The sequence below is a fragment of the Leptosomus discolor genome, chromosome 3 (genome assembly GCF_034619465.1).
Source record: "Leptosomus discolor isolate bLepDis1 chromosome 3, bLepDis1.hap2, whole genome shotgun sequence".
NCBI classification, from domain to species: domain Eukaryota; kingdom Metazoa; phylum Chordata; class Aves; order Leptosomiformes; family Leptosomidae; genus Leptosomus; species Leptosomus discolor.
This window is the reverse complement of record NC_141393.1, coordinates 42,286,409-42,313,903: the sequence shown is the minus strand read 5'-3', so window position 1 is coordinate 42,313,903 and position 27,495 is coordinate 42,286,409. Positions and strand designations below refer to the sequence as shown.

Here is a 27,495-nt window from a genome sequence, read left to right as displayed (position 1 = left end):
GGAGATAGTTTCAGAATAATTATATGGAATGGGAACAGGAGGCTGTTTTATTCTACTTTTGCTTCTACACTTCTAAATTTAGGTAAGATTAGTTCCCATCTTTATTTTACTACATAACTTGAACCTGTAGCACACTCCCAAGTAATACCATATCTGGCTTTCTGATTAGGGAGAGACACTGTAGCACAGCCTGTTTTTTGTCTTGTAGTTACCTGCAATGATGAACTGAAATGCACAGTTAGGCATCTAAGTAAAAATGGTGTTACTTTTTCCACAGCTGATAGACTTCTGTTGGCATTAGGCAGTCCCTGGAACATGGGGGCTTTTTTAGGGAGACACACTGTTAGCAGTGCAAGCTGTGTGCCAGTGAAGAGGGCTCAGTACCTGCAGCTCTTTCAGTTCCTCTGTAATGGCATCAACGTCCCTCAGGAGGCCCAGAATTTCCTGCATTGTACCCAGGGAGTGTTGTCGTCTCTGCAGCTGATCCAGAAGATCCTGCCATTGCTTTGAAATGCTGTTTTGCCTAAGAAGGAAGGGAAAGAAATGACCAATTTAGAACAAAGACTTTGGGTAGCACTGAGACATTCTCTAATGTTCTTTAAATGGCCACTTAAAGTAAAAAAATAATCTAAACCATGTCATGAGTCACAACCTCATCTCGTAAACAGTTTGATTTACTCTTTTATAACTGTTTTTCTTAGTTTTCCCCACAGGTTTCTGATTTTGTCTGAACTTAGAAAAGTATTGAAACACCATGAGAGAAGTTAGTTGTATGGCATTCTTAGCCATTCCCAAATCAGACTATATTGATAACCAGAGAAATCATAATTTCTCAAATTTTGCTCCAACCTAGAGTTAACCTGAGAAGATTTTGTGCCTTAACTAAACTGAGTATCCCCAAACTACACACTGAAAAAGAAATATGTTGATTTTGAAAACATGTATCCCTTTAAGCATTTTTGATGGAAGATAGAATTTTTGGCAGAACAAGTATTTTCATATATAATGAAAATATCTTAAAACTATTTTTCACCAGAAATCAGTCTGAGGGTTTGATCATTCAAGAGAAAAATTAAAGAAGATGAAGCATTTGTCTTATCTGCTGAAACTGTTCACAGGTAGAAGAAATTCCTGACAGTTCTACTCATAAGAAACAGAGCTGTGATTCATAGCTACAATTCCTTTTCTTCCACCACACCACAGAATTTCAACTAATTTCAACCTCCACCACTACAGTCTCATGACCGTCACTCACTTCTTCATGATTTGATCTTTGCCACGATAGTTCTCCTGGCTGATGACTGTTGCCATTTTGTCCAAGGCTGTGAAGCGTTCTCTCCTGGGGAGCACATCTGCCACAATGGCTTCCAGCTTCTTACTAGCAGCCTCCATCCTGTCTGCGCTTTCTGGCCAGAAGTCCTGCTTCCCAATCACTTTCCTCATGTCTTCCAAGTAGGACTCACGCAGGGCTGCTTTCTTCAGGAACCTCTGGGCTAGCTGTTCCAGCCTTTCTAGCCTCAGCATCTCCTTCTGCAATGCTTTTCCCCGGTTGTGCTCTGCCTTTTCCAGGATAATCCAGTGCTTTTCCACATCCTGCAGCGTCCTCCCCTCTGGGGGCAAGTATAGCCGTTGATTGTTGGCTCTCTGCTTGGTCCTGATGCTGAAGAGATGAGCTTCAATCATGCCCTTCTCTTGATATTTGGGGGGTTTCTCCACAGTACGGAAGGTCTTGAAATTGGCCATGAGCAGCCACATTTCATGAAGAGAATTGGGGAAATGACGGTCATCCAGTTCCACCACCTTCTGCTTAATCCATTTCAGGAGGTCAGAGACCATTTGCTCATATAGAAGCTTCAAGTCATCTATCTCCTTCAGGAAGAACACGATCTGTGATGGGAATATGAAGTTACAGGCCACATAAGCAGAATGAAGCAAGGGGTGAACAGAAACCATCTTCATAAACCAGGCTTAGGATTCAAACCACTGTATACGTGTCAGGAAAATAGTAGCTAACATACAGGTTGCCACAGTCATCACATTTTCATATCAATGTGGTGATAGCTGTCACGTCTGAGGCCACGTAAAATCATAGAATAACCTTCCATAAAACACAGATAAAGAAATATTATTTAATGTCTCATTTCAGTTTTTATTTAAGAAAAGGTTAATTTTGGAATAAACAGCACACATGTGGAGACTGTCAGCAGTTTGTATGCAGGCTTACTAGAAAGCAAGAATCCCGAACTGAGGGTTCAGATTTTTTGTTTCATAATGGAAAAAAACCCCAGGTTGTTTTTTTTCTGACTCTCATCCCTAAAATCAAAACAATTCTATCCCATCTAACGTGCAATTACACCCTCTTAACTTCACCTGCTTAGGCTGTTAGGAGACCACCTGACAAGATCCTGGTTCTCTCACACACTCACAGCAGACTGGTCAAACAGCCCCATCTCAAACTTTTCTCTTTATACAAATTATTAGAGAACATTCCATAGCTAAACAGGGGTTTGGTAAGGACATTAACTCTGATTCAATACTAATTTTCCAAGTCCAGGACATTTATCTGTTTCATTTGTGGTTTGACCTGCCTTTATTTCAAGTTCAGGTAAACCGTGGAGAATGAAATCCATGACGAAATAAAAGTACCTTTTTATTTTATAGTATATCTTTTTCATTGCCCTAACTCAGTAGCACTCTTGCAGATGTCAAGTTTAATGCTGAACAATGCTGTCTGCCTCTGTCATTCCCCTGAGCCTGCCTGCTCCAGCCAGGCAGATTAGTAAGAGAGATGGCACTGAGCACAGACCAAGTCCCTGCAAGTGGTAATCTGCTTTTACCTACCAGAAAGCACACTTGGCAATATGAATAAGTGTCACAGTGTTGGAAGAGGAGTAAAATAGCACCAACATTTAGTGCAGGAAAAGCAGCCCGTGACGTCAGGGCATCCTTCTGTATTTTCTGCCATCGTACCCAGTTTTCGCTGAAAGATCCTAGCAAATGCATGGTCACCTCTCACAGGAGGGGGAAAGGAGATTTACCTCTCTGAGCTGATTCTCTCTGCCATCCTGGTCACACACTTAGTCTGAACTCTTAACGCATTCAGGCTTCCCTCCCCAATCCTATTAGTAAATTTAGAGCTGCCTATTTGAGGGGACTAAGGACATGAAGAGACTAACATCTGTTTCATTCTCCTGAATGTTTGTTTGTGTCAGAAATGCAGGAAGACAGGAATGCAATATTGAAGTGCACAAAATCCCCACATTTCCAACATAAATTTAGCTTTATGTATTTAACTTTTAACTTCTGGAGACAGCAATGCACTTACTTTGGTAAGTCGCTTTTGTATTGTCTGGCCTTGTTTCAGTCTGGAGAAGTAGTGGTAATAGAGTGACACATAAGTCATGATGGATCTTTCATCTGGGTAGGGTACTGCCACATCCTCAGCATCAAGCAGTTTGCTGATTCCTAGCTGTTTCTCAGCAACATCGAAGGCATTGTTCAGGTTTTTGATGGGCTGGTCTTGCCACAGTGAGCTGTAGTGGATAAGATCAGGCCTGGGCAAGGAGAAGAACAGGGCGTGGAGGGGAAGAAAGATTTATGTTTGTCATAAATACGCTCAGATTATAATCCATAAACTGTTCATTAGACTAAGGAATGTGACATTAATGCTGAAATTACTCTGTCTGACCCTGAGCTTCATCAAAGAGCATCACCCCTTGCCTACATAACAGGAAGAAAATTATCACTTATGAAATTGAAGTACCACTCCCAGCAAATCTCTACCCTTCACTTAGTTCTCCTCTTCACTGATGGGTGAAAACCAAAGCCCACCAGAAAGGCAATTCTGAAAAGCGAGGTGACTCCTAGCTGGGGAAGTTACAGGATCCCACCATAGTATCCTGGAGAGTATCACAGAATGGTAGGGGTTGGAAGGGACCTCTGGAGATCATCTAGTCCAACCTCCCTGGTAAAGCAGGTTCATCTAGAGCAGGTCACACAGGACTGCATCCAGGCTGGTTTCGAGTATCTCCAAAGAAGACGACTCCACAATCTCCCTGGGCAGCCTGTTCCAGTGCTCTGTCATCCTCAGAGTAAAGAAGTTTTTCCTCATGTTCAGGTGGAGCTTCCTGTGCTCCAGTTTGTGCCTGTTGCTTCTTGTCCTGTCACTGGGCACCACTGAAAAGAACCTGGCCCCATCCTCTTGAAACCCACCCGTTAGATATTTATAAGTATTGAAGACAATGTAGCAGAACTGTTAATATGAGAAGAAATGTCCAAGGTTCTCCCAGGTGGTATTTCTTTCCTGCCTTGGGCTGTTTTCTTCACATTTTTTCAGAGCGACAGAGAAGGGAGAAAGAAAGAGATTGGGAGGTTGCTTACTGTACTACAATTGAACCAGAAGGTATACAGGCTCACAAAGTTCATACCACAAAACCAGTCTCTAAAATAATAACTTTTGAAAAAGAGCAATGGGAACATGACTGAGGAGCTTAAATCAAACAATGGGCAGCATTGTTCAGATATGGGATATTCGCTTGGAAATTTGATTTTATGCCCAAGTAAAGGAATTATCAAGCAGGAACTTGTAGTCCTTCCTTCCTCTGAGAGAGGATATTGATTTAAGAAAGGAGAGTCTTTACTGAGAAAGGGCAAAGAGAGAATTTGACAGTTTCTTGACAAATATTTGTAATTCAGACCCTGGAACAACTTGTGCCAGAGCTGGAAACAGCAATGAGCAACTCCTGATCCATCAGATATTACCTGTGAGCATGTATGAGTGCATTGAAGGCCAGTCCATCACTCCAGCTTTTGGAGAAGTCCTTCACATTCACGTTGGAATAGCTGGCCGTTTTATGCTGACACCAGAGTAGTAAGGCTTCATTGGCAAACAGAACGTCAGCTCTGCCTCCAAATTCATCCTGTGAAGAAAGCAGGAAAAAGAAGAATCAGTGTGAACAATATACAAAACTAGCATCTGTGGGTTTACACTTACAGTCCCAAAGATCACTTTGTATTCCTTCCATCCTATTCGCAAATCTCCTCAAAGTCATGGCTTTCAGACTGTATCTGCCATGAAGGTGGAATGATATAACATGAAAGTAGAAGTTTTCTATTAAAGTAAAAGTGAATTGAATGAACTCAGAAATTACAACATGAAATGCAGATGTTAAAAACTTATGTTTCTCTTCTGCAAGGTTTGTAGAAATCAAATGGAAAGCAAAGGTCAGTTCATTTGCTTCCTTAGCTGTGAACTAGAACTCAGAAATAAAATATAATGTATCCAGGTCTAACATGAGAAATTATTAACTTTGATTTCATAGGATCTTATGCTTCATGTATTAAGAGTACATGTTAAATAATTTTTAAAAGAATGCTTTTCTTCAGAGAGAGCAAAGGAGCAGCACGCAGTTTGAATATAGAGACAACTGTTGTCAGAGAAATTATTTCTGGAGTCAAAACCAGCAAAAAGTTTGTGGAAGAGAGTGAGGAACATGAATATCCCATCTATCTCCAAGTTACTATTTTCTGTCTCTTCAACTCTAAAATGGATTCAATTGCTGAGTAACTGGGTAATATAATAAGATCTGGATGATCAAAACTGTCCGGAAACTTCAGCAAAATGGTCCTTGCCAGCCTGAAACTCTGCAAAGTCTCTGAAATACTCCAATTGAGCAAAAAGACAAAGACACTGGTTTACCTTATCAAGTTTGATAGATGAAATCTGAAATCGAAGTATAATGATCCAGATAAGTCCCAGGATTAAGGTTCTGTCACCGTCTACGATATTCTCAGGACCAATTACTTTTACTTGTACCTGCTAATAAACCAACATTCATCCAGCATAAAAGTACTCATGTCCTGCTCTCTGAAGGAGATATCTGTGCAACAAGCTGTTATTGAAGGGGGTGTTCAGGCTATTTTCTCAAGGAAACAGGTTTTACATGATCTCTTCACTTGTCTATAAACCTGCGAGCTCCCATGTTCACACCCTAGCTCTCATGTGCACTAAGGATGAGTTTCAGCAAAAGCCTGGCAAAGGGACAGTGGTCTCAAAGATTTAAAGTTCCTATAACGGTTTTGAAAAGTGGTGGTTAAGGAGAGGGAAGAAACACAATTCAATACTCCTTTCCTCTGAAAGAGTGATGGCAGAGCAAACTCAGAGATCATCTCCTCTGTCTGGTCTCCAGCCAGCTGGTCGGCATATAGCTCTTGGGCTCACCAAACAGTACAAACATCCTATTAAACAAGACACAGCTGCCTTCTTCACTATTACTTGAGCAGCTAGTAGGGTTGTAGTTTATGCCAACAAGGCGATATCTCTTCAAGAAGTCTGAGCATGTTATACTGGCTCCTGCTATCTGTATTATCCCCTCTCTGGACCTGGATGCTGGATTCATGTGACAAGTGATGGTTGGCTGGTCCAGCTGGTGGAGCCTGGATGTGCACATACCACTGGGCCTTACTTGGTGTGTACCCTTAGCAGGCATGAGTTAGCTGGAGCCCCGTGTTGTATTGCATTTGGTTTGTAATTAGCAAAAATCCAGTCACTATAATACTTTCCCACATCTACTGCTATGAAACCGCCCTGCTCCTTTGGAATTCATAGCAAGAGTTTTGTGTGGTGACTTTCCAGAAAGGTCTACAATGAATTGTTTGCTTGGGAAAGAAAAAAAATTACATACTAACTTGTAGCTGAAATGATGGTGCGCAACTGGAATAAATAAAACCACTGCAATGACTTGCTGAAACTGTTAGAATCAGAGCTGTAAAAATCTCCATTTTTATACCATGTAGCTTCACCTTTGCCTAATGATGTTTGCTCTCTCCCAACATCTGGGAAAACATAACATCTAGAAAGCTATATAAATGCGGTACGTTTTCATTTATGTGTGACTTACTGGGGGGGGGGAACATTAGCTGTTTATAAGTCATGTTACTCAAATAACAAAGAAATTCAAATCTGATGACTTTCTTTTCTTTTAATAAAACCCCCGGCCTGTCTTCAAATATCTTACTGTGTAGAGGGGGAAATTATAATGAACATAATACTATAGTTAATAACATAGTACATAAGCTGTTATGATCTGTAGTATCAATATTAACTTACCTTGGATTTCAGAAATGTGATAGCTTTGCTGTTGTTCTCTAGAAAATGCACTCTCATCTTTCCCCGGTTCGGTCTGGGCAAAGCTTCTCCAGAGACCAGCTCCAGGAGTTGCATGAGAGAGATGCCATCCTTCAAGTCTGTGTAAATATCTTCTATCTCAACCTTTACCTGCAAAGACAAGTCAGACAATACAGACTCCAGCTGAACATTTGGCCCACAGAACCCTCTACTTCTAATGCTATACAAACACCTTGCTGTTTCACCGAGTCTTCTGTATGTAAGTGCAAATATGCGAAAAGTGATGAATCTTAGTTCACATAAAGTGCATTTGCAGGAGGACTGATATTATTTATGAAAGTAGGCTGAAGCAAAAAAACCCAAATGCAACCCCACAACTATAAAGTATAAAAAAAAAGCAGGAGATTTCTAAAAATAAAAATCAATTCAGCATTTTCAAAATCAAATATTTTGGAAGAGCTGACTTTTTTATTTCAATTCAAATTAATATTTTCAACTTTTTATTCTGAGCAATGCACTTCATTTAAAAACTGATCTGATGATCCCATTCAATGAATTTTTACTCCATAGTCTCCACAAAGTCTGTGCTACCGCCCTAAGTCTCCATATTTTTAGCCACTCTCACACTGAGCGGAAAGATTAAGATCTTCTACAAAAATGTATCTCATTGCTGCCGGTAGTGAGGTCAGCCAGCACTTAGGTAATAAAACATGACATAGTGTGTACTCTGACCTAATAAGAACTTGCCTTGGGCATTTCCTTTTGGACTTGTGCCACTAGCCATCAAGAAGTGACATTAAAATCATGACACACACTCAACAATAATTTACTGTGATTCTGAAATCACGGTAAATAATCTTTTTCTCTTCAGAAAAAAAAAAAAAAAGTTCTGAAGTTAAGTAGTAGCTTTTTTAATTCAGAAAATAGTTACATGTAGGGGAAAAAAAGGACAAGTAACAAATATGTGCTTTTTGATTCCTGATCAATTATTAATCAGTTTAACAGATCTTTTCTCCAGAGAAAGAAGAAAATACTGAAAGTGTAAAAGCAACTCAGAGAGACTTAAAGTCTATACTGTGTGTGGAACAAGAATTTACAGCTTTCTCTGACTGATCACGTCCATGAAAAACTCCTTGTTTAGTTGCCAACATTATTTCTTTTTGCACATTAAATAAACTTCAGATTCTGCCTATGGTTTATTACCATAAAAGAAGTTAAAGCTGTTATATTCTGTGACACTTCTATAAATGAAGAATAGTTCCATTTAAATTTGTAAAGAGACAGTCTTCATATATCTGCTTTACGCCTCACCCAGCAATAATTGCATTGTTCTTCTCATAAAGATACCAACCACAGTTTGCTTAACAAATTCAATCCAATACCATCCTTAGCACTAGACTTGCAGTCAACAGTGCAGCTGAGAATACTGCAGTGTCCTGTAGCGTGATCCAATCATGTTAAAGTGTATGTTGGAAAGCTGAGAGTACATTGCTGAGAAGACCTAGATAAGCTGTCAGTCTCTGCACCATTTCTTACCATATATGGTTTGAAAAGCTCTCGCAGGTTTTTTCCCCATGCTTTTATGACACATGTACAAGTACTGTGCAGGAAGTTAAAACTGACATTTTAATCTTTGAACTTGAAGGTATTTTTAAAATGAGAAAAATCTATCTGTAGCTAAAAAGAAATAATTTCCTACACCATAAAAACCTAACTTTCTGCAGGTGGCAAAATGAGAATGTGTTTTGCAGTCCTTCTCTCACAGTAAGAAAAATAAATTTAAAAGTTTATTGCGCTCTGAGGCTGCCTTTGCACCAATCACTAACTTAAAACATTGCAGTGAAAAAAATGCATCTAGTACTGAAACATCATATAATAGTGATGAACTAGAATGGAACCAAGAGGCCTGGTCATGTTTGGTGTCACCAAGGTCCATTTTCATTAACATCAACTACAGACTTTAGTAAAGGGAATTGGTTTTGGATGACGTAATTCCCTACTGTGACACAGCTACATAATTTGTGCCTGAAATGAGTTCATCTGCATTAAGTCTGGAGAATTTTGGAATATGTTGGAGTTACCTCGCACACACAAATCAATGGTAGACTAGCTCTGAACTTTTTGGAAGTCTAAGACATACTGAAAACAAACTGGTCTGTACTTGCACGGCAGCTCGTCTGAAATTGCTAGACTTAAGGCAACTATTTTCAGAGCCATTGAGCAGCAACACAAGCTGGACCGATTAGGCAAAGTAGAAAGTCTTAAATTTTGGCCAGGCACTTAAGAATTGATCATTGCTTGGGGAAATCCAGACATCTGCAGATACTTTTCTTATAGGGAAAAGAAGAGCAAATAAAGATCTTCCTCATAGATGACGACAGATACAGTGGTCATCACAATATGACGGGGTTATATAGTCTACAAAAGTGAACCCTGATTTCATGGAAGATTGGTAACACGGACAGTGGAGACAGGTGTAAGGTAAAAGACACAGGCTGTACCACTCTGGTTAATCAAAGCTTTTCTTGCTTGCATATATGTGTAATGACAATACTCAGGAAAAATATGTTAGAAAAACCAAACATAAAAAAATTACAGTGGGGGAAATAAATAAATTTTTTTTTTAAAAAAAGAAAAAAAAATTCCCAGATTGAAGAAGATACCTACATTATTCCTGACGAAGACATTGTTCATCCAGTTAGTGAAGGTTTTCTTTTGCATGAACATGCGCTGCTCCTGCAGCTTTTTGATATAATCTTTTTCGTATTCAGTACCCATGGTCACCTAGGAAGTCAAAAATTCCAGTGCAATGCTTAGTGCTGAAGAGATCTGCCTGGCCAGCTACAAAAAAACAATAACATGCCCACAATATGTAGGGAACCCAGTCCCAACAGGTAGAAGATTCAATACCACATCCAGTATAATACCTTAATTTCCTTTTGCTTGAGTTTGTGCTTTAATTTCACTCAACTTTATTTTTATCTTACTGGAGTTCTCCCTTTTAAAACGCATCTCTAGTTTCAGGATGTATCTACACAGCTTTACTTACTTTCTTTCAGTCTCCCCCCAGTTACATGATCCCATGAGGAGCACCATGATCTGAAAGCCGTCAAAAACTTCCTTGGGTGTGCTGGAAGCACATGACAGAGAACTGATCTTACACCCTGTCAGAAAGAGGGATCTGCAAATCACTTCTAACGCAGTGCTTGAACGTGCGTTATGTTCTTTGAGGACCAGCTGGGATACTGCTATTGGCTTTCAGAGCAAAATGTTTCCAACAGAAATCAAATGGCTGCTTAGAAAGTAAATGAAACCAACTTAGTTCTTTCCTCTCATGACCTTGTTTTTTGCATATCTATCACTGTAAGGATGGAGACACAGGTTCATAATCACAAGGACAAGGTCCTAGGCTGGGAGTTGGGAAGTGTTATTCCTCTTCCCCAGGCTGTCACAGACCAGTCTTCCTCATTCATATCAGTGAAAAATCAGGCTTTTAATTCATCAGAGCACACAAGCTGAACATTCAGGAAGATTAGAGCGGAGGAGTCTTCTCTTTACAGTCTGTGAGTCAATAAACTGGATTTCAGCTCATCTGAAAACTCTTTCGGAGTCATTTGGTTTATAGTGTAAATTTGTAAGAACAGTAACCTTGCTGTTATGAAGGCAAGAGAATCACTTTAAAAAAATAAAATAAAATCAGTGAAACATCCATAGCTACAGATATCTTTAGTGTCCGAACATCATCTGCTTGGACTACTGCCATAATTATAACTGTTACCTGGATATCAGCCTAACTGTGAAACCAAGAAACCTGTTTTAATGGTGGAAGAGGAGGGAGGTGTCTGCTGCTGTCAACCCGCGAGGAGGGAGGTGTCTGCTGCTGTCAACCCGCTGCAGAGAAGGGAATGAAAAATTAAAACCTCTGACAAACCGCAGAGGTGCGGAGCAGGGCAACCTGCATCCCAAATATTCTGTGTCTGTTTTGCAAAGGCCCAGTTCTGAGCTATTCTGGGCCCCGTGCACTTTTAATTCATAAAACATAAAATACTGAAAAGAAAATAATTATCTGTTTTAGTGTGAGAAGACAGCAGCAGGAAACTAGCAACAGCAGCCACTGCAAATGGGAAGTTACTTGCCTGATATTTTTCTGAGCTCTGATAAATATGAAGAATTTTGCTATTTTACAAGATGAAAAGGTGCGGGAAGTACAGAAGCAAGGATTTGTTATTGCATTTTCTATTTTTTTTTTTTAAGATGTTTCTTAATCACCAGCACTTGACTTCTGCAAAACAGGGACAACGTTGAAGCCTGACAGTTCAGCAACAACGTAGGGAAGGATCACGACCATAGATGAATGCCTGTCCTGGCAGGCTTGTGAAGGGAAGAATTCAGCTAAGTTTAACATAGAACTATAAAGAAGATCATCACAATATTTTCTTATCTTTTGGGCTAGTGCAGCACTGCCTACTTTCTTCATATGGAGAACAGGTATTGAAAGAATTGCCTTTCCCTGCCAAGGGGTGATATTAATTTACTCCCGTGTAATAAACCCATATAGTCAACCCATATCATAATGACATTTCTGAATTTGCCAAATGGTTCTCAGAATGTCTGCAGGCTCCTTTTTTAAAGAGGGTTGTTATCCAAGCATTGCAGCCACACTGAACAATGACCAAACTGATTTCATTTAGGTCTGAAGAAAGTTTTTTGTTGAACTATTACCTTAAACAACAGCTCACTTGTTCTATTAAATTAAGTTAGAAATGCTCCCTGCATGGGCAGATGATTACCCAAAGACAGATCTGTAATAGATTATCTGCATTTGCCAAATCTGGCTGTAATGATAAGTTACAGAAAAAAGATCAAAGAATGTGAAAAAAATGGACCTACTCAGGTTTGGAGGAACTCCTTTCTGACATTCAGCAGTTGATCTTCTGGAGAATGATTTTCAGTTGTAGATCCATTCCTATTCCTATGTTCAGCTCACTGTTTCCACTCAAAGTGACCTTTGAATTCAGGAACAGAGAGCAGTATTTATGATCTACCTATGAACCTTTCATCTGATCTGAAGGAAATAACCCATCAGAACACAATGAGTAAAGGTTGCCACAGGTCTTGTCTAATTCTTATGCTCAAAAATAACATATGAATGGCACCAAAATTGCTATAAAGCAGCGAAAATAGTCATCGACAATGCTGATGCTTTGATAAAGGGCATCTTTCACAATTGCACCAAAGGCTCTGGCTGATCACAAGCTGCTTTTCTAAAGGAATTCTTACCTGGGAAATCAAACCCAACAATGGAGTCCAAAAATAAAAGCACAGCGGAGGGTACAAAGATCAGAGCAACTCCCAAGTGGCTAAAAGGGGATACAGAAAATGAGAAGGTGAAATTGTGAAGTGTTAGGAATTTGCCAGTCACTGCTTTGAGGAAGCTCATGCGCACAGACACCTGCTGCTGGCAGGGCAAACTGGCATTAAGCTGGTGGCACCAGCTGCTTCCAAAGTTCACTATTGATGGACTTCTCATTAACAACAAAAGGGAAAATAATTCTGGTAATTTATATAGCAGTGAGTCCTTTCTGTCACTTACAAGGTCACATGAGCACAAAACACACTGACCTGGTATCGTTGCCAGGAACCAGAGGGTTGCTGCTGGGAATCAGTGCTAGAAAGTAGGCAGGCATCTGAAATCAGAAGCTGCAAGTGAAGATGTCCAGCTCAGAGATGAGGTAAGGGAACAGCAGTCTTTTCCCTTCTGGCAAGTGTCATTTAGTTAGCAGCCAAAAGTGATGGGAGGAAATACGTAAGAAGAAATGAACACACACCACCCCCCCTCAATACTGAGTACTGATGAAAATTGATGAACAAATTCTGTAAGTTCATATACACTCTAGAGAAATGTCATACATAGCATCACTTAAGACAGCTAAAAATAAAAAACTGAATACATATGTTACAGGTATTACTCAAAGCATTCTCTCCAAATTCCTAGAGTGTTCACCAGCCAGCTAATACAATGTAATTTTTAAAGATCATTGAATGGGAATAGGATGACAGGGGGAAAGTGATATAAATTCAGCAACTGTTTACATCTCTTCTGTAAGCTCCTTGCTTCGTTATGATTCCACTCTTCTCTTCCCTGTCTCGCTTTCAGTTGTAGCTGCATTCTTCTAAAGGTAGGGTTACAGGTTGTTGGCTAAAATCTGGTATAGGTTGGCTAGGTTGTGCATGTTGAGAAAATGTCCTTGCTCCTATCAAATAGAAGGCAGAGAACCAGTAGGTGAATTGGCCCTGGATGCCAACATTTCACCCTATTGCAAGTTAATTATTATCTAAATGTTAAACGTGTGAAACACTGGCTTTGCTTTTTATGACGATACAAGGAAATCAAAGATCTGTTATAAAATTTCACTAACTTCTGAATCTCTCTCTCCATTTGTAACTCTTTCAAAGTTAAAATGTTGGATGTTTATACACACTGATAAATAAAGCCATTTCCTCTGTTATTTATATCCTAACAAGGTAAGGGGAAGGGCACAATATTTGTATGCAGTTTCCTGGAGGGACCAGCAAAAAAAACCACCCCTCCAAGCAAAATATGGGTCCTCTTTTGCTGTGTTCACAGAGAAGGGGAGCCTTGCCACTGACCTCAGAAAGGCACAGGGCCCAAAGCGTACCCTCCCCTTGCCCTGTTTTCTGTCTGAAGTGGTTTTCCACGACAGCAGCAGCATCATATTGTTTCTTAACAGGAAGGGCCCTGATGTGGGATTCCCTTCTGCAAAGTAGCAGTCATGTAAGATGTGTTAGGTTTTTCTTAGCACCCTTTCTTATCTGCCCACAATCTTGTTCTGCTTGAGGGAAACGGAGATGGTGGAGATCAAACAGACCTCATGCCCAAGCATCCTGGCTTGCAGCCCCAAAACTCCTCTGCCCTCAGCCCTTCCCTCACTGCTCTTCCATTCCTGGCAACACTATGTAAGGTAAAGGGGGATGTGACACTTCCGATCCACCTATTTGAAATTTTCTCTGGGTTGTTTTTCTGTTTTTTAAATACAGTCATCCTCCTCCTCCCACAACATGTATGTGAATTCCCAGCTCCTCTCAAAGATGGGAAGAAACGTTTAATCCCTCTGTCGCAAAGAGCATAGAAGTGGTCACAGGACTGGCAGAGGGTTGCCAATGAGGACTCTGCTGCTCCCACTCCCACCCCTGACCTGACTGAGGGCTGATCGCTGTGAGCTTCCCCAGGATAGCAGAGCCCTGGTCCTGTGGAGGCCCCCCTGGTCCTGCTCTCCAAGCAGCAACACTGGTTTCCCCCCATCATTGCCCTCACCCACCAGGATAGAGGAGTCTGCCAGAAGGGAATACATTCACACAGGTGGGTGCAGATGCCTTCATGTGCCAAAGTGTCCCTACATAAGGCCATTCATAGCTGACAGTCCTGTAATTAAATGAGCCCTTCATTGTACCAAGCTACTGCATCCATGCCCTGGGCTGCCACTGAGCAAAGCCGGCTCTGATTTAAAAGCCATATGGCCATATTCATGCCTGCTCTTAGAGAGGATGGTGTTTATTCACGTGGCTCAGATGAAAGGTTTGGCACAGCCCATGACCCTCCATTACATATGCTTTGCATGCACATGTTCCCAAAGGTATGTGAAAATCCTGTCTGATGAAGGCTCCCCCAATCTCAAAGAAACTAAGTACGTCAAGAGCAAACACGTGCATGACAACTCAGCCCTCTACCCCCTACTGTGTCTCTAGCCATGTTGCTTCCACATGTAAGAGCCTCAAAACAACAAACATCTGGTCCTTGACTTGGTGGAGTAGGAAGGCAGCCCCCTTGCATGGCCATGGTCTTGCAGCCCACAGTGTGCCAAGTAAGCACAGAAACTAACCTGCTGCCTGGGGCCAGCACCCTAGCTCCCACAGGTAGCCCTTCCCTCTGCCGCCCTCCCCAGCAAACAGCTGATGCCCAGTCTCATCAAGGCACTGTGGACACAGGTGAGATGATCTGTGATCCCAGAGTATTTCCTAGCCACACCTTGAATTACAGCAAATCTTAGACCTCATTGTGGCACAGAGGAGCTACGTTTTGGATACTGAGAATACTGGAGAGAAGCAGGCAGTAATTAATGTAAGAAGCTGTCTACTCATTTAGGAATCTAAGGCTGAAGAAAAGTTGGGGAGTTAGTCAAAAGCAGCTTAGGAGAGGCATGGAGAACTCGAGCTGCCAGTCTGCACAGATTCCCTGCTTTCACAGGCCTCTCAGCCGAACTTTGTTCCTAAATAGACAAATACTTCTCTCAGCTTCTCTCCCCGAGGGGCTTCAGCTCACCACCCCCAGGCACACCACCACCCCCACCCCACACCCTGCCACATACCTGCCTTCCCAGCGCTGCCATCACTGGCCGCCCCAGAGTGCCACCCACCCGTGGGCAGGGGGGTGCCCTGAGGATGGACCCCCAGCTCCTCTTAAAGCTGAGCTCTGCCTGGGAGGATCTAAACCAGCATCCTGGGATGCTGTGTTGTTATAAACCTCAGCTTCCCCGTGCTCTAGTCTAAACTAGAAGTTGCTTTTCTCTTTGAATAGTGGGCTAGCGGCAACATGACATCAACAGGGAGCAGAATTCAAGCAGAACAGTTGAATTACATCATCCAAAGCAACTGGAGCCCCTTCCTGCATTTGAAAAAGAGGACAGCTTAAAGCAGAATCAGATGGATTTATTTTTCCTGGCACGAAGAAGTTCAGTCATCTTTTTTGAAACTTCTAGAAAATATACATTTGCTTGTTTAGCCATGAATTAAAGACATTTTCTCCTTGGAGAAGTTTATTTTATCTTGAAATTTTCCTTCTGTTTCTGAACCTCCAATAGTTAACATAAGAGCTTCAAAGGCTTTGCGGGGTGAACACATGGGACAGAGGACTTCAATTCTCTTTCCATTTCATACAAACATAGATAAAGGGTTTCAAGTGACAGAATAGCCTTAATATTTTGAACATGAAACTGAAAATGGGCCTTAGAAATTGCTGTGTTGGCAATGCCAGATCTAACTAGTGTATTTTTATCATCTGCTTCAGATATTTTCATTTTTATTCATTGCTACTAAGGAAGACCGCTACACAAGGGCAAAACTTCTTTTACAGCTGTATTTTAGGGGGTTGTTTGTACATCAGTGATAAAGCATTTAGCTCTATTTATCAATGAAATAAAAAAATTGTGAGACTTGCAGGCAGATTGGCTCCCAGCGCCCTTAGTGAGAGAGCACTGCACCCTACTCACAGGGGAGACACACACCATGGTGTGCTCCCAGGTTTTGGTCCCCCACTGCCCCACTCAGCAGATTACTGATTACAATAGCAGCTCCCTCCCAGTCCAACCATCCCAGTTTCATCGTGAAGGCCACCCAGTCATGTGGAATGATTGAAGGTAGTCGGCAAAAGACAGGGCATTGTATAAACAATTAACATTAAAGGTGCAAATTTTAGCAGTAAGACAAGGTAGTGCAAAATGAAGAAAAATTGCAATTACTCTACATTGTAAGTTAAAATTGCCAAGCCCTGAACTTACAGTTACACTGTTGGTTGATTTCTTACTTTCAGACTAGACATGAAATGAATGCATTTTGAGAAAAAAAAACAACACAGAATGATCTGAAAAGGAAATCACTAAGCACAAGCAGCATCTTTTAGTAGTTCCTTATTTAAAATGTTTAAAGGGGTTGTTAATACATACAAACCTTACGGTGCATCCGAAATACAGCATCTGGTGAAAGATACATACTATCCACATAAAATGGGTTTCTTTCACTACAATGAAATCTTCAGAGCTCCAGACTGAAGTAGAATATGGGTTGCCGGGATAGCAACACCTTGGAAAGAACACAGACAAGCTCCATCTCAGAGAAAAGAATAGGTGTGAGAAGAAGTAAGACCTGGCATTAATGAGCTTCCAGCATTCACTGGGACAGAAAGTAACTGTGAGTCCACAGCCTATCACCAGGTACAAATCTGTGCTAGCATGAAGTCCTGAGGGGAAAGGGAGGGGAACCCACCTCAACAGGTGTCCACGAGAGAAGGTACTTTTCCCTCAAGAAGTCAGAAAAGCTGCATAGATACAGGACTTCGGAATATAATTGTGAAAAAACTTGTACACCTCCTCCTGACGGTGTTTTGATGACAAAACATTTATTGGCATTTATTTCCAGAATATATTGGCAATTATTTCTAGAAGATAGCTCATTGCCACAAATCCCAAGCAAAGGGAGGCATCTTCAGCAGATGTGTTTTTTTCACCTTGCCCTAAGCAAGGCAAGACAGCCAACTCTTTCTCTTGGGGTTTCCTACCCAGTCAAGCAGGCTAGCCCAAGGGCCAAGCTTTCTAGGAGGTCCTCTGCACTCACAGGTAGGACTTGCAGCATGATAGAGCCTTGGATCACCGCACCTCTGAACACGGCCTGCTCCAAAGCCCTTACAAATACATCAAACATGGGAACCAATAACACATTTCAGATAAATTAAATGGTACGGTAAGCATAAATAGGCATGTTTCACAATTTAAGGGTGCCAAAATATTAGAAGTAAGAATTACTGCAAAACTTACAGTCGAACTGATAGTGTGGACTTTTATCTGCTTTTCCTGTTGCCCAAATATGAACCACATCAGAGCAGAACATTTAACTATGAAGTGTGCAGTAAATTTTTCGAAGTCTGAAATGTCTTGTGTGAGGTGTATGTAAAACACCATTCTACTAAAAAAAAAAACAACCAACCCCCCACTTCCAAACCCCATTAAAAACCTCAACTTCCCCAAACTATTTCTGACTTTTGTAAGGAACAGCTCAAACAAGGCCTTGCAATTCAAGAGCAATGTAGCCTCCAGGATCCCACAACATATTGTTTGTACATGAAACACTTGCTTTCATGTGACACAGCATGACCACCACGAGCATAACAGCCCCGCTTGCTAACATTGCTACATACAAATCCTTTTAACTCTGCAGCAACTTAGATCTGACAGTAGTAGGCGCAATAGCCAAACTGTAGCCTCCTGGGGGCACAGATGTACCTCTGGAGAGGCTTCAAGTATGTTGTGTGTATACAGGAGAAGGAGAGGGTCAGGAGGAATTAATTTAAGGATGACATTAAAATTAATGTTCTATAATTGGTATTTCTAAGTACTGGGCAGCACAGTGTGGAAGATGCCCTTGCATTCTTTGGGACAAACATACCAAAGTACTTTTTGCTAAACTATTTAATCTACTCTGATTTTCCAAGATTAGTACCCCCGCTGAAACGAAAAGAAGTACCTCTCAGCTCAAGTTCCAAGCTTTAAAGAAAAATTTCCTGTGTGGATTAATCTTCCACACTTGGACTTTAAGAAATTTCTGCACGTAGACATTCAGAAACTCCAAAATGACATTCTGCTATAAAAAGCTAATTACTTAGAGGCGTTGGAGGCTGGTGGTTTTTTTTTTGTTTAAATATAAATGTAATTCTGGAGTCAAGCCTTAGCGTGGGCAGTAATTTCAGCAACAAGTTCAAGGGCACAGAAGAGGAGCAGCCATAACCTATTATGGATACATAAACCGAGGTGGGAAAATAAGCAGCTTGCCAAATACCTACTATGCTTATGAGCCTTAAGTAGCAGGATTACCAAATTCTGGTCACTGAAAGATTACCTTCCAGAAAGAAGCTTACAAAAGAATATCTCAGGTAGTTCAATATTAGTTTATTAAATCAGCAGTTTTTACCACCACTTTCTAAAAATTATTACAAAGCATATTAAAATATATTACAGTATCTGCAAGGAATATATTGTGTAATAAAAGTGCAACAATAATGGACTTACAACTTTGTTTGCCTAGTCGGACAAACTGAAGCACACTACACAGTCCAAGCCTTCCCTCAAAAATTAGAGTGCCTTTGAAGTGAAAACACAGTATTTAACAAAAATATTTGAAAAAGTGAGTATGTGAAGTAGAAAACAAAGTTCATGTTCATTCTCTCAGTGCTAAGTTACACATACCCATCAAACCACAAACTGCAAACTCTGCTTGAATACCAACAATAAAAAGAGTGACCAAGTGAGTGCACGTTGTGAAGGGAAGCAAGCAAGAAGAGGGCACATTTCAAGTATTGGGGATGAATGATGTTGTTGAAAGTCAGGGACCGGATACTGCTGATTTGAGATAAGGTTCCACACAAATCCACATCACCCCCAACTAACAACTGGGACCTCATCCTGACATAAAAAATCTTTGTAAACTCACCATTTTCAAGGTGTCACAGCTTTAAAAGGCTCTTGCTGTCCTGTAGTGTGGTTATGAGCAGTAGCCCCACATTTTCCGTTCCATTCTACAACAACTTTTCAATTAATTTCTGTGGGAACAGAATCGGGGTTGGGAATTAAAACTGTGTTGTTGAATAGCTGGGGAAGAGGTAAAAGCAGCAGTCTCTACTTTGGTTTATGGTGGCAATTACACCAGTGGGCACTGATTTCACGGGACAAATTATTGACAGTTTTGAATGGTCTCGCAGCAAATGTAATCAACATCCTAGGCATAAAATAGCCAACAAATCCAACATTTTAGTCTTTCTTCAGCAATATTAGTAACATCAAACCGAACACCAAAGGTTACTTCATGCTGCTGTTCCCAATAACTACTTAGAGCACAATTTCAGGACAGAAGGTAATCCTGCTCACTTCTCATGCTGCTAAAACACGGACTCACGAACTCCACAGAACATTACCCACACTGTTGCGTGTGGCTGTTTTAACCAAGTGAACGGGCTTGCAAGGTCTGACAAGACAGAGAGCCAGCAAGGCAAATGCAGTAGGCCCACAGGTCTGCAAGGAGGTAGTGAGAAAGAGAGATCCCTTCCCCTGAGCAACAGCAACCTACTGTATCAGTTGAGCTGTGCAAGAAACTGCTGCTTGAAGTCCATATGAAGTGTACTTTACGCCTATCAACGAAGTATGATGCTAGTGCACCATCTATGTAGAAATACAATTACTCATGCAGCTCTGCATGCCAATCCTGAAACACCTCTATTCCTCCAGATAAACAGAGAAGATCCACCTCTACTCCTACACATGCTTCATGCATTTCCCTGCCAAATTCTACACAAAAACCACCCCAAACCCAAAACCCAAGAAAACATTTCAACCCCTTCTAGACAAAATATTTTAACTCATCAAAATAATGCATTTCAATTTGTCTCCCCTAAGCCCAAGTTAGCACACTGTCATGGAGAATGAAGAAAAGGCTATGTTTTCCATTTTACTACCAATAAGGCTAGAAAAATAAAACAAAATCACTGAGAAACTATCCTGCTCCTCTCACTCAAGTGGGATATTTCTGCTGGCATGGGATGCCATGGCTCCAGTGGATTTGGAGCATCACCCCTGGAAGCTACATATGGTGGGAACTCAAACACGAGTCCAGCCCTGGAACCCTGTACTGCTGAAGAGCAAGGCAAGGCAGAGAGAGTCAGAAGATCAGCAACTTCCCAGATCCTCTCAGCTTCATCCACACTAGAGTAGTCACAGTGCACAAGCTTGCTTTCTTTCTCCTGTCAGGTTGGACATTAGTGTACGAATTTCTTACTGACTGCAGACACTACACACAAACAAGCATACACCATTGCTTCTGCAGCTTGGTTTTTTTTAAGAACTCTATAGAGTAGTCTACAGACTACTTTTTGCTCAACGAAGAATAAATTAAACAGAAAATCAGTTACTTTGCAGGTATACATTCACACAGGTAGACTCACGGTCAAGTTTCACAGCTCTAAAGTGCACAGAGATGAACTAAGGCTAACGTGGCTCCTAATTAGGTCTAACAGAAATAAAGCTGGTATGCTTGAATGATGAGAAAAATCCAAGAATTTAAAAAAAAATAAAAAAAGGCAAGCAAGGCCTCAAGAACAATTTAACTATGCTAGGATATCCCTGATACAGGACCAGAAGCCTGGCAAGGTAAAGGTGTTCTTCTGTCATTACTGAAAATAGCTTAATTGCTTTTCCACGGTAGAGCCCTGGCAAAGTTCATAGTAATTTTACAACAGAATAGAACAGATGCAGAAAGATAAGAGGTCTGGAAAGTTCTGAAGTGTTAAACCTGACTGACAACCTACAAATGTATGATTTGAATAAAGCAGCTGAGGCTGTTAGGTCACCTACAACTCTGAACACATAAGTGAGACTAAAATCTTAACTGGGAGACCATACCCAAACTACTTCCCTCCCCACCCCTACTGCAAGGATGCTAAAACACTTGTTGGCTTGCACTGTCTCAGAAGGCACTACTGCTACCACTTACTGAGACTCAAAGAAAAAGTGTTCAAAACTACAGTACCTTAGGGTACTTCATACTACAAATGGAATACAAGTCAATTCCTGCTCACATGCATAGAGCAAAAGTGATCACAAGCTTCATTTTAGAAAGAACTGGCCCTCCCTAAAGACTCAAGTTCACAGGGCCAAAAATTTGCATTCTTTTAAGGTACTGATAAAACACAGTTGTAAGCAGCCGATATGTTCAACTTTGATTGTGTTATTAGAAAAACTGATGTTTATTAGGCATCCATTCCTTTCACAGATTGTTTTCAGTAAAGGAATAATATCTGGAGGGACCAGTCTATCATTTATTACAGTCAGTGTAAAGATTCCTGTTAGCCTCCCTGTCTTTCAAATCTGTCACGATAGGAGTCGAATCTCTTTTGTGGTTGTCAGCTACATGTTGGCAAAATAAATTGTTAAAAACTTTTCTTAAACAAGACATTTTGATGTGCTTTGAAGAGGCTGACTTTAGCAATGCACCTTTTCTGAACACAAAACGAGGTTTGATTTCAAAGGGAATGTGATTTTCTTTTTTTTTTTTTTAGCTTATGAAAACATTCTGCTGTCGCTTTCAACAATTCAGGAATTTATTGTCTGCAGAAGAGCTAAACCAAAACCTCAAGAGAAACTCCAAATCCAAGGAACAAAGGAGATTCAGTTCTTCTAATGATAACACTGAGTATATAGTGCTGTATAAAACTGAAGAAGCAGTTCTTCAGATAACAAGACACAATGATGACAGACACAAAGAATCATTTTAATATGTTGCAGTTCTAGCTATAACCAGTAAAGTTTTAAAAAAACAAGTCTGTATTCTGAGCACTTAAAAGACTCTCCCTATTACTCTTCTCTTTTTCTAACCCCCTACATTAAATAATAAGAAGAACAAAAATAAAATTTCCTTTTCTATCAGCCTTTTCTTAAACTATAAAGACGCTGACATTCACTCCATGCCTAAAGTACGTTTTTAGCATAGCAAACGTTACTTGCATAGGCAGGTGAATTCAACACTTTGATCTTCTTTGCGTTATTTAAAGTAGTTTTGAGAAACTTACGGTTGATAAGTATTTGGGTTTGGTGAAGGTCAGTGATTTTTATACATGGTCCCTTCTGCTTTATGGTTGTAAAGGTAGCAAGACACAGAAGCAGGACTATGAAAACATTTTCACGTTATGATAGATCTATACAAGGCACTTGTGATATCTGAGCATATCCGAGTGAAGGTCAGCAGGGACAGCTACACGAATGTTTCCCTGCTACCGTGTTCTAATTTCAGTAACTTGCATGAAATATGCTGCGAGGTTTAAAGTTCTAAGCCTAACTTCAAATTTTGGTGGTTTCAATACATTTGTTTAAAGATTTCGAAAATCCTCATTCTTCTCCTTGTGTTTTTCACTCCGCTGTCTGGAAAGGTTTCCTGTGAGATGGTGGCACCAGGTGGGAAGGTAGCGTGCCAGGCAGTTCATATCCATCCAGTTTAATCTTGATGAGATGTTTTGCTAATGCAAATTCCTCATCATCCAACATCCCATCGCCATCACAGTCTGAAAGTTTCCAGATCTTCCCCAAGACACTGTTGGGTAGTTTAGAAGTCACCATCTCCTTCTTTGCACTAATCCCAGATATTTTGCCATTGATTGGTGACAGAGTATAGAAAATCTCATCATAAGCAGGTTTATCTTTGGCAACAACCCATTCGTCTTCATCAGCTCCTTCCTTAGCACCTTCTCCATATCCGTGACCAAAAGGTCCTGCCATGGTGCCATCAAATGCTCCACCTTGTACAATCTCTGTGGGCATATTGCTTTCTTCTTGTCTGATCAGGCTCATCAGGGAGGCAATTTTGTTGGCCAGCATGTTATCCACAGCTTCAATTAGCTTTGGTTTCAAAGAATGAAATTTAGTGAAGTCACAAGTCTCCAGCAGCTCCTGTCAATGACAAAGGTTTCAGTAGCAGCAGTTAGAAACATTTCCAATACACTGAAAAGGTTAAAGAATGGATTTCAAATTAAACTAATCTGTCATCTTTCAAAGCAGTTTTCATAACTGAAATTCCTCTTGAAAGAGAAGCAAAGTTGACATATGTGTACGCCCAATATATTGATCAAACACACCAAGACCATTTTGCAACAGTGTATGAGCTCATCTGTTAAATTACATTTACAATACAATTTTCAAAATGGCAATGCATAAAAACATGGCAGTTGATGTAAGTTACCTAAAACCTTTCCATTTGGCGATTTTCTTCCTATCATCAAAGAAAGCATGCAAGTAGGTTCTCAGTCCTGCTAGCACTTATGCAAGTGTTTAAAGTTAAAAATAAATCCAAGAGTTTGCAGGACCCATCTGATTTTATAGATTAAACTTCTTGTTTGTGGTTAGGTCATGAAGAAGTGTCCTTCACCAATAAAGAAAAACTGAATTGGGATAACAGCAGCAGCATTTTTACAAAAAAGTATTGCCAGAACTCATGAAGTCATACGGTCCTTGCTGTGTTTGTACACGCTGTACATAAATTCCTACTAACCTCAGCGAGATGTTTAACTAGGTGCTTAAATGTGTGCTATTCCTGCACAAGCCCAAGCATGTTTTAGACCAGACCACTGGAAAATTAAAAATGCTTTAGGCAATTATTAGGCAATTTAAGCAATTATTAAATTATTTCTACATGCAAAATGCTAGCCGGGAAGAGAGAGTTACAGTGGAAGCTTAAAAAAAACACCAAACACACACCCTGCCCCCCCCCCCCCCGCCACCCCAATATGGTGTTAAACTGCTTTAACAAATCACATCTATCACCTCAGGGAGCTGCTCCCATATATATCAGAACTATAATGATATGAATCCAAGAAACCCGAATCACAGGCAAATGGTTTTGCCCATGCACGCAGAACTTTGGTTTTCTTATAGGAAAATCACCAACCAACATCCATCACACTGTTCAGGTGACATTTATACATAATCACCTGATTTACAGCAACAGATCAGTATAAATTTATGATATGCAATGAATCTTAGAAAGCAAAGGTCAAATCTGCTATCTGGTTTGGCACAATTTTGTTTTCTCACCATTTTGCTCCCCATTACAGAGTGACTGATCTCTCAAGTATGTATTTGCTGCCATCTGGTGCTGAGGCTAAGCGACATGTACAATTAGTTTGATAAAGTTCCATTCAAATTTTGTTTCAATATTCAAACTGACAAGTGATCACCTCATTCTCTCTTTTCTCACCACCAACAAAAGTGGCCAGGGAAGAAAGAGTCAACTTTTTCCCCACAAGCCCCTTTTAATGTCCTAACTCATGAAACCCTTCCAACAATCCTTCCTGTGAAAACCTAACTGAAATAAAACCTAACTGAAACAGATCTTGTGCATCTATAATTTACTGTCTAATGCCAATAATTGATCCCCAAATTAAATATTTTCATTCATAAAAAATTTATGCATCCCTATAGATAGGTTAATCACCCAGTCATCACTCTGTACGATTAGCAGCGTAAGCGTACCACATAAATTGTCAGAATGATACACAAGTGTCAACCTGGAAAACATCCTCCATCATACTCATGACTAGCTCACGGTCAGACCAAACTGCAGACTCCTGATATCATGTTCTTCAGCTTCCAAGTTCAATTATCTTCTAAATCAAAGGCCTTTTAAGAAGCCTATGATCCAAGGTCCAAAAGTTGCAAATTGAGGCTTGAGGAATAAATTGAAAAGCATTGCTAGCACAAGATTAGCTGTTTTCCTCTAGAATACCCTACATCTAAACAACTCACCTCAAATCAGAGGACAGAAATAAAAAGGTGAAGAAGTGACAGGAAGTTGGTAGTAAGACTGCATAAAGATCAGAACAGGAACAAGAGACAAAAGGTATTTGAAAAGTAACTATAAGAGTCTAAATTGAGAACTTCTCTCCCTCTTCATAGAATAAAAGCTCAAAAGGACAGAAAAAAGCTGAAAGGCACCATTTTCAGAAGAGATAGGTTTTAAGTTGGACTTTTCAGGTAACACATTGCCTTTATTACTCACTGGCAAACAGTATCAGTAAGAGCAAGAACAGAGTAGGGCAAAAATGAATAATACGTGACACTAAGGGTATCTTTTCCTCCACAAGTATATGACAGCATTACAAAAGCAGTATTTAGGACCCACACTTAGGACACAAAACAAGAACCAGCTTAACCTACAAGTGTCCACTGCCTTTTTTATTTGCACAAAATGTTTAGTACTATCTGCCATGAAGGACCAAAAATTGACTAAAAGGACGGAACATCTGATTCCTTATGGCAATTTCTATAGCCCTGTATCAGTGGATGCACACTAAGCAAGTTACAATTTTTTTTGTTCTGCACTGCTTCCAAGGCATGCCAACCCCACAACAGATACATCACTGATTGTCACTTCAGCTCTATCGCTGAAGACCCTAAACTGTAACACTGAGACACTCTGTCCTACCTTTTCTAATTTGGAAATCCTGGTGGAAAGTTTGTACTATTTCAGTGGAATTGTAATCTATCATCTTACCTGCATTTTCTTGACTTCAGGGAAGTCTCCTGCTGAGATATGGTACTCCCTTTGCAGCTGGATGTAGATCTCTGGTAATCGGCTGATCAGTTCCTTCTTCTTGTTCTCTTTTCCAAATACAGAAGGCATTTCTTTTTTCAGATAGCTGATGATATAAGCATGAACCTAAGAAGAAGAAAAACTGAAATCAAGACTACTGCTTATCTACACTTAACACTAGTGTTCTTCACCTAGGTCATAAAAAGAAACAGAAATAATATGGTTCCCTAAGTCAGTTCAAGTGTAAGATATTATCAACGATTGTTTCTGGAACTTCAAGTTTACATGAACAGTCACCAACTAGCTTTTGTTGGTTTCAGCACTCCTTTGAGGGGCAAAGAGAAAGCAAACACATTTAAAAGAAATACAGATTTCTTTTAAAAGCAGCACAGTACGGCATTCTATCACTACCAAGAAAAAAGCAAGGCCCCAAAACCACATCCCGACAAGCATGGATCATACACAGAGTGCTAGCCATACTGGTCCATCTGTATCAGTGGTAGAGGTTTGTAACTCCACTCACCCCATCTCTTTTCTGTGGGTAGAAATGGGATAATGCCTCAAGTAATCCAAGTATGCTAAGTGGCAGGGCTATCTAATTGAAGTGACACTGCATTCCTACCTATTTGCACCCAGAAAAGTGAGCACCTATAGCTACACAGCCACCAGAGGATGACAGAGCAGTCAGTATACTATAAGAACAGCGTAGCATGGCTGCCTTGCGAAGACTTAGGGAGAAAAGTAGAACCTTTCCAGCATATAAAGAGAGACATTAATTTAGGATGCCTAGTCTGAAAACACATTGAGACTTGCAGAGTTCTTACATTTTCCCATCTGCTGTGATCAAGATAATCCAGCACTGCCACCAAAATATCCATCCTGCCCACGCACCCTCCTTCTACCCTTACCCTGAACCATTCATCTCTTCCCCTTTACCGCCCTTCCACCACCTTAAGGATCTGCTTGGCCACACAGCAAGTGACCTGGTCCAGGACAGAAATGGTGGTTGCACTTTTTAACTGAGGTGAGTTCTCTTATTCAGTTCATTGTGTGGCCACCGATAGTCATTCTGCACACAGGAGGGAAGCGTAAGGGCAGTGTTCATTCAAAACCAACGCACACCTGTCACAGGTGAAATAATCAAACTGCTTTCCTAAGCTCTGACCTGGCCAGGACCACTGAAGTCAAATGAGCTCCACAACATCGTAAATCTTCACAGAACCCAGGCCCTTCTTCATTGAAAAAGGATGCAGCTGTTCCCAAAACAGAAATTACTCACAATTTTCACACACACAGGAAAAAAGAAAAAAAAAAAAGTAACAAATAATAATGTCTATCAAACTGTTGAGCAGTAAAAAGCTGAAATTTTGAAGACTAGGGGAAGACCGACTACCACAAAAAAGCATCAGTAGAAAAAAGTGATGATGTAGATGTGGTGTAAGTATAATACTTAA

At 40.5% G+C, this 27,495-nt stretch overlaps 2 protein-coding genes across 3 annotated transcripts in view; both read right to left on the bottom strand.

Annotated features, from left to right (window-relative positions):
* SPTBN5 (spectrin beta, non-erythrocytic 5) overlaps nucleotides 1–9,904 on the bottom strand; it is a 99,946-nt gene extending 90,042 nt beyond the window's left edge. Inside the window, exons 1-7 of the mRNA XM_086462991.1 lie at nucleotides 9,794–9,904; nucleotides 7,109–7,276; nucleotides 5,699–5,818; nucleotides 4,762–4,919; nucleotides 3,326–3,554; nucleotides 1,256–1,887; nucleotides 385–523 (exon numbers count right to left, since the gene is read on the bottom strand). Of these exons, the coding sequence (XP_086319117.1) occupies nucleotides 385–523; nucleotides 1,256–1,887; nucleotides 3,326–3,554; nucleotides 4,762–4,919; nucleotides 5,699–5,818; nucleotides 7,109–7,276; nucleotides 9,794–9,904 (1,557 nt within the window). The remainder of the gene's footprint in view (nucleotides 1–384; nucleotides 524–1,255; nucleotides 1,888–3,325; nucleotides 3,555–4,761; nucleotides 4,920–5,698; nucleotides 5,819–7,108; nucleotides 7,277–9,793) is intronic.
* Nucleotides 9,905–18,841: 8,937 nt separating this feature from the next.
* EHD4 (EH domain containing 4) overlaps nucleotides 18,842–27,495 on the bottom strand; it is a 32,616-nt gene continuing 23,962 nt past the window's right edge. For both annotated transcript variants that reach the window (XM_086462287.1, XM_086462288.1), the window contains exons 5-6: nucleotides 26,003–26,167; nucleotides 18,842–23,403 (exon numbers count right to left, since the gene is read on the bottom strand). In XM_086462287.1, coding sequence (XP_086318413.1) covers nucleotides 22,867–23,403; nucleotides 26,003–26,167 — 702 coding nt within the window. In that variant the 3' untranslated portion in view covers nucleotides 18,842–22,866. The remainder of the gene's footprint in view (nucleotides 23,404–26,002; nucleotides 26,168–27,495) is intronic.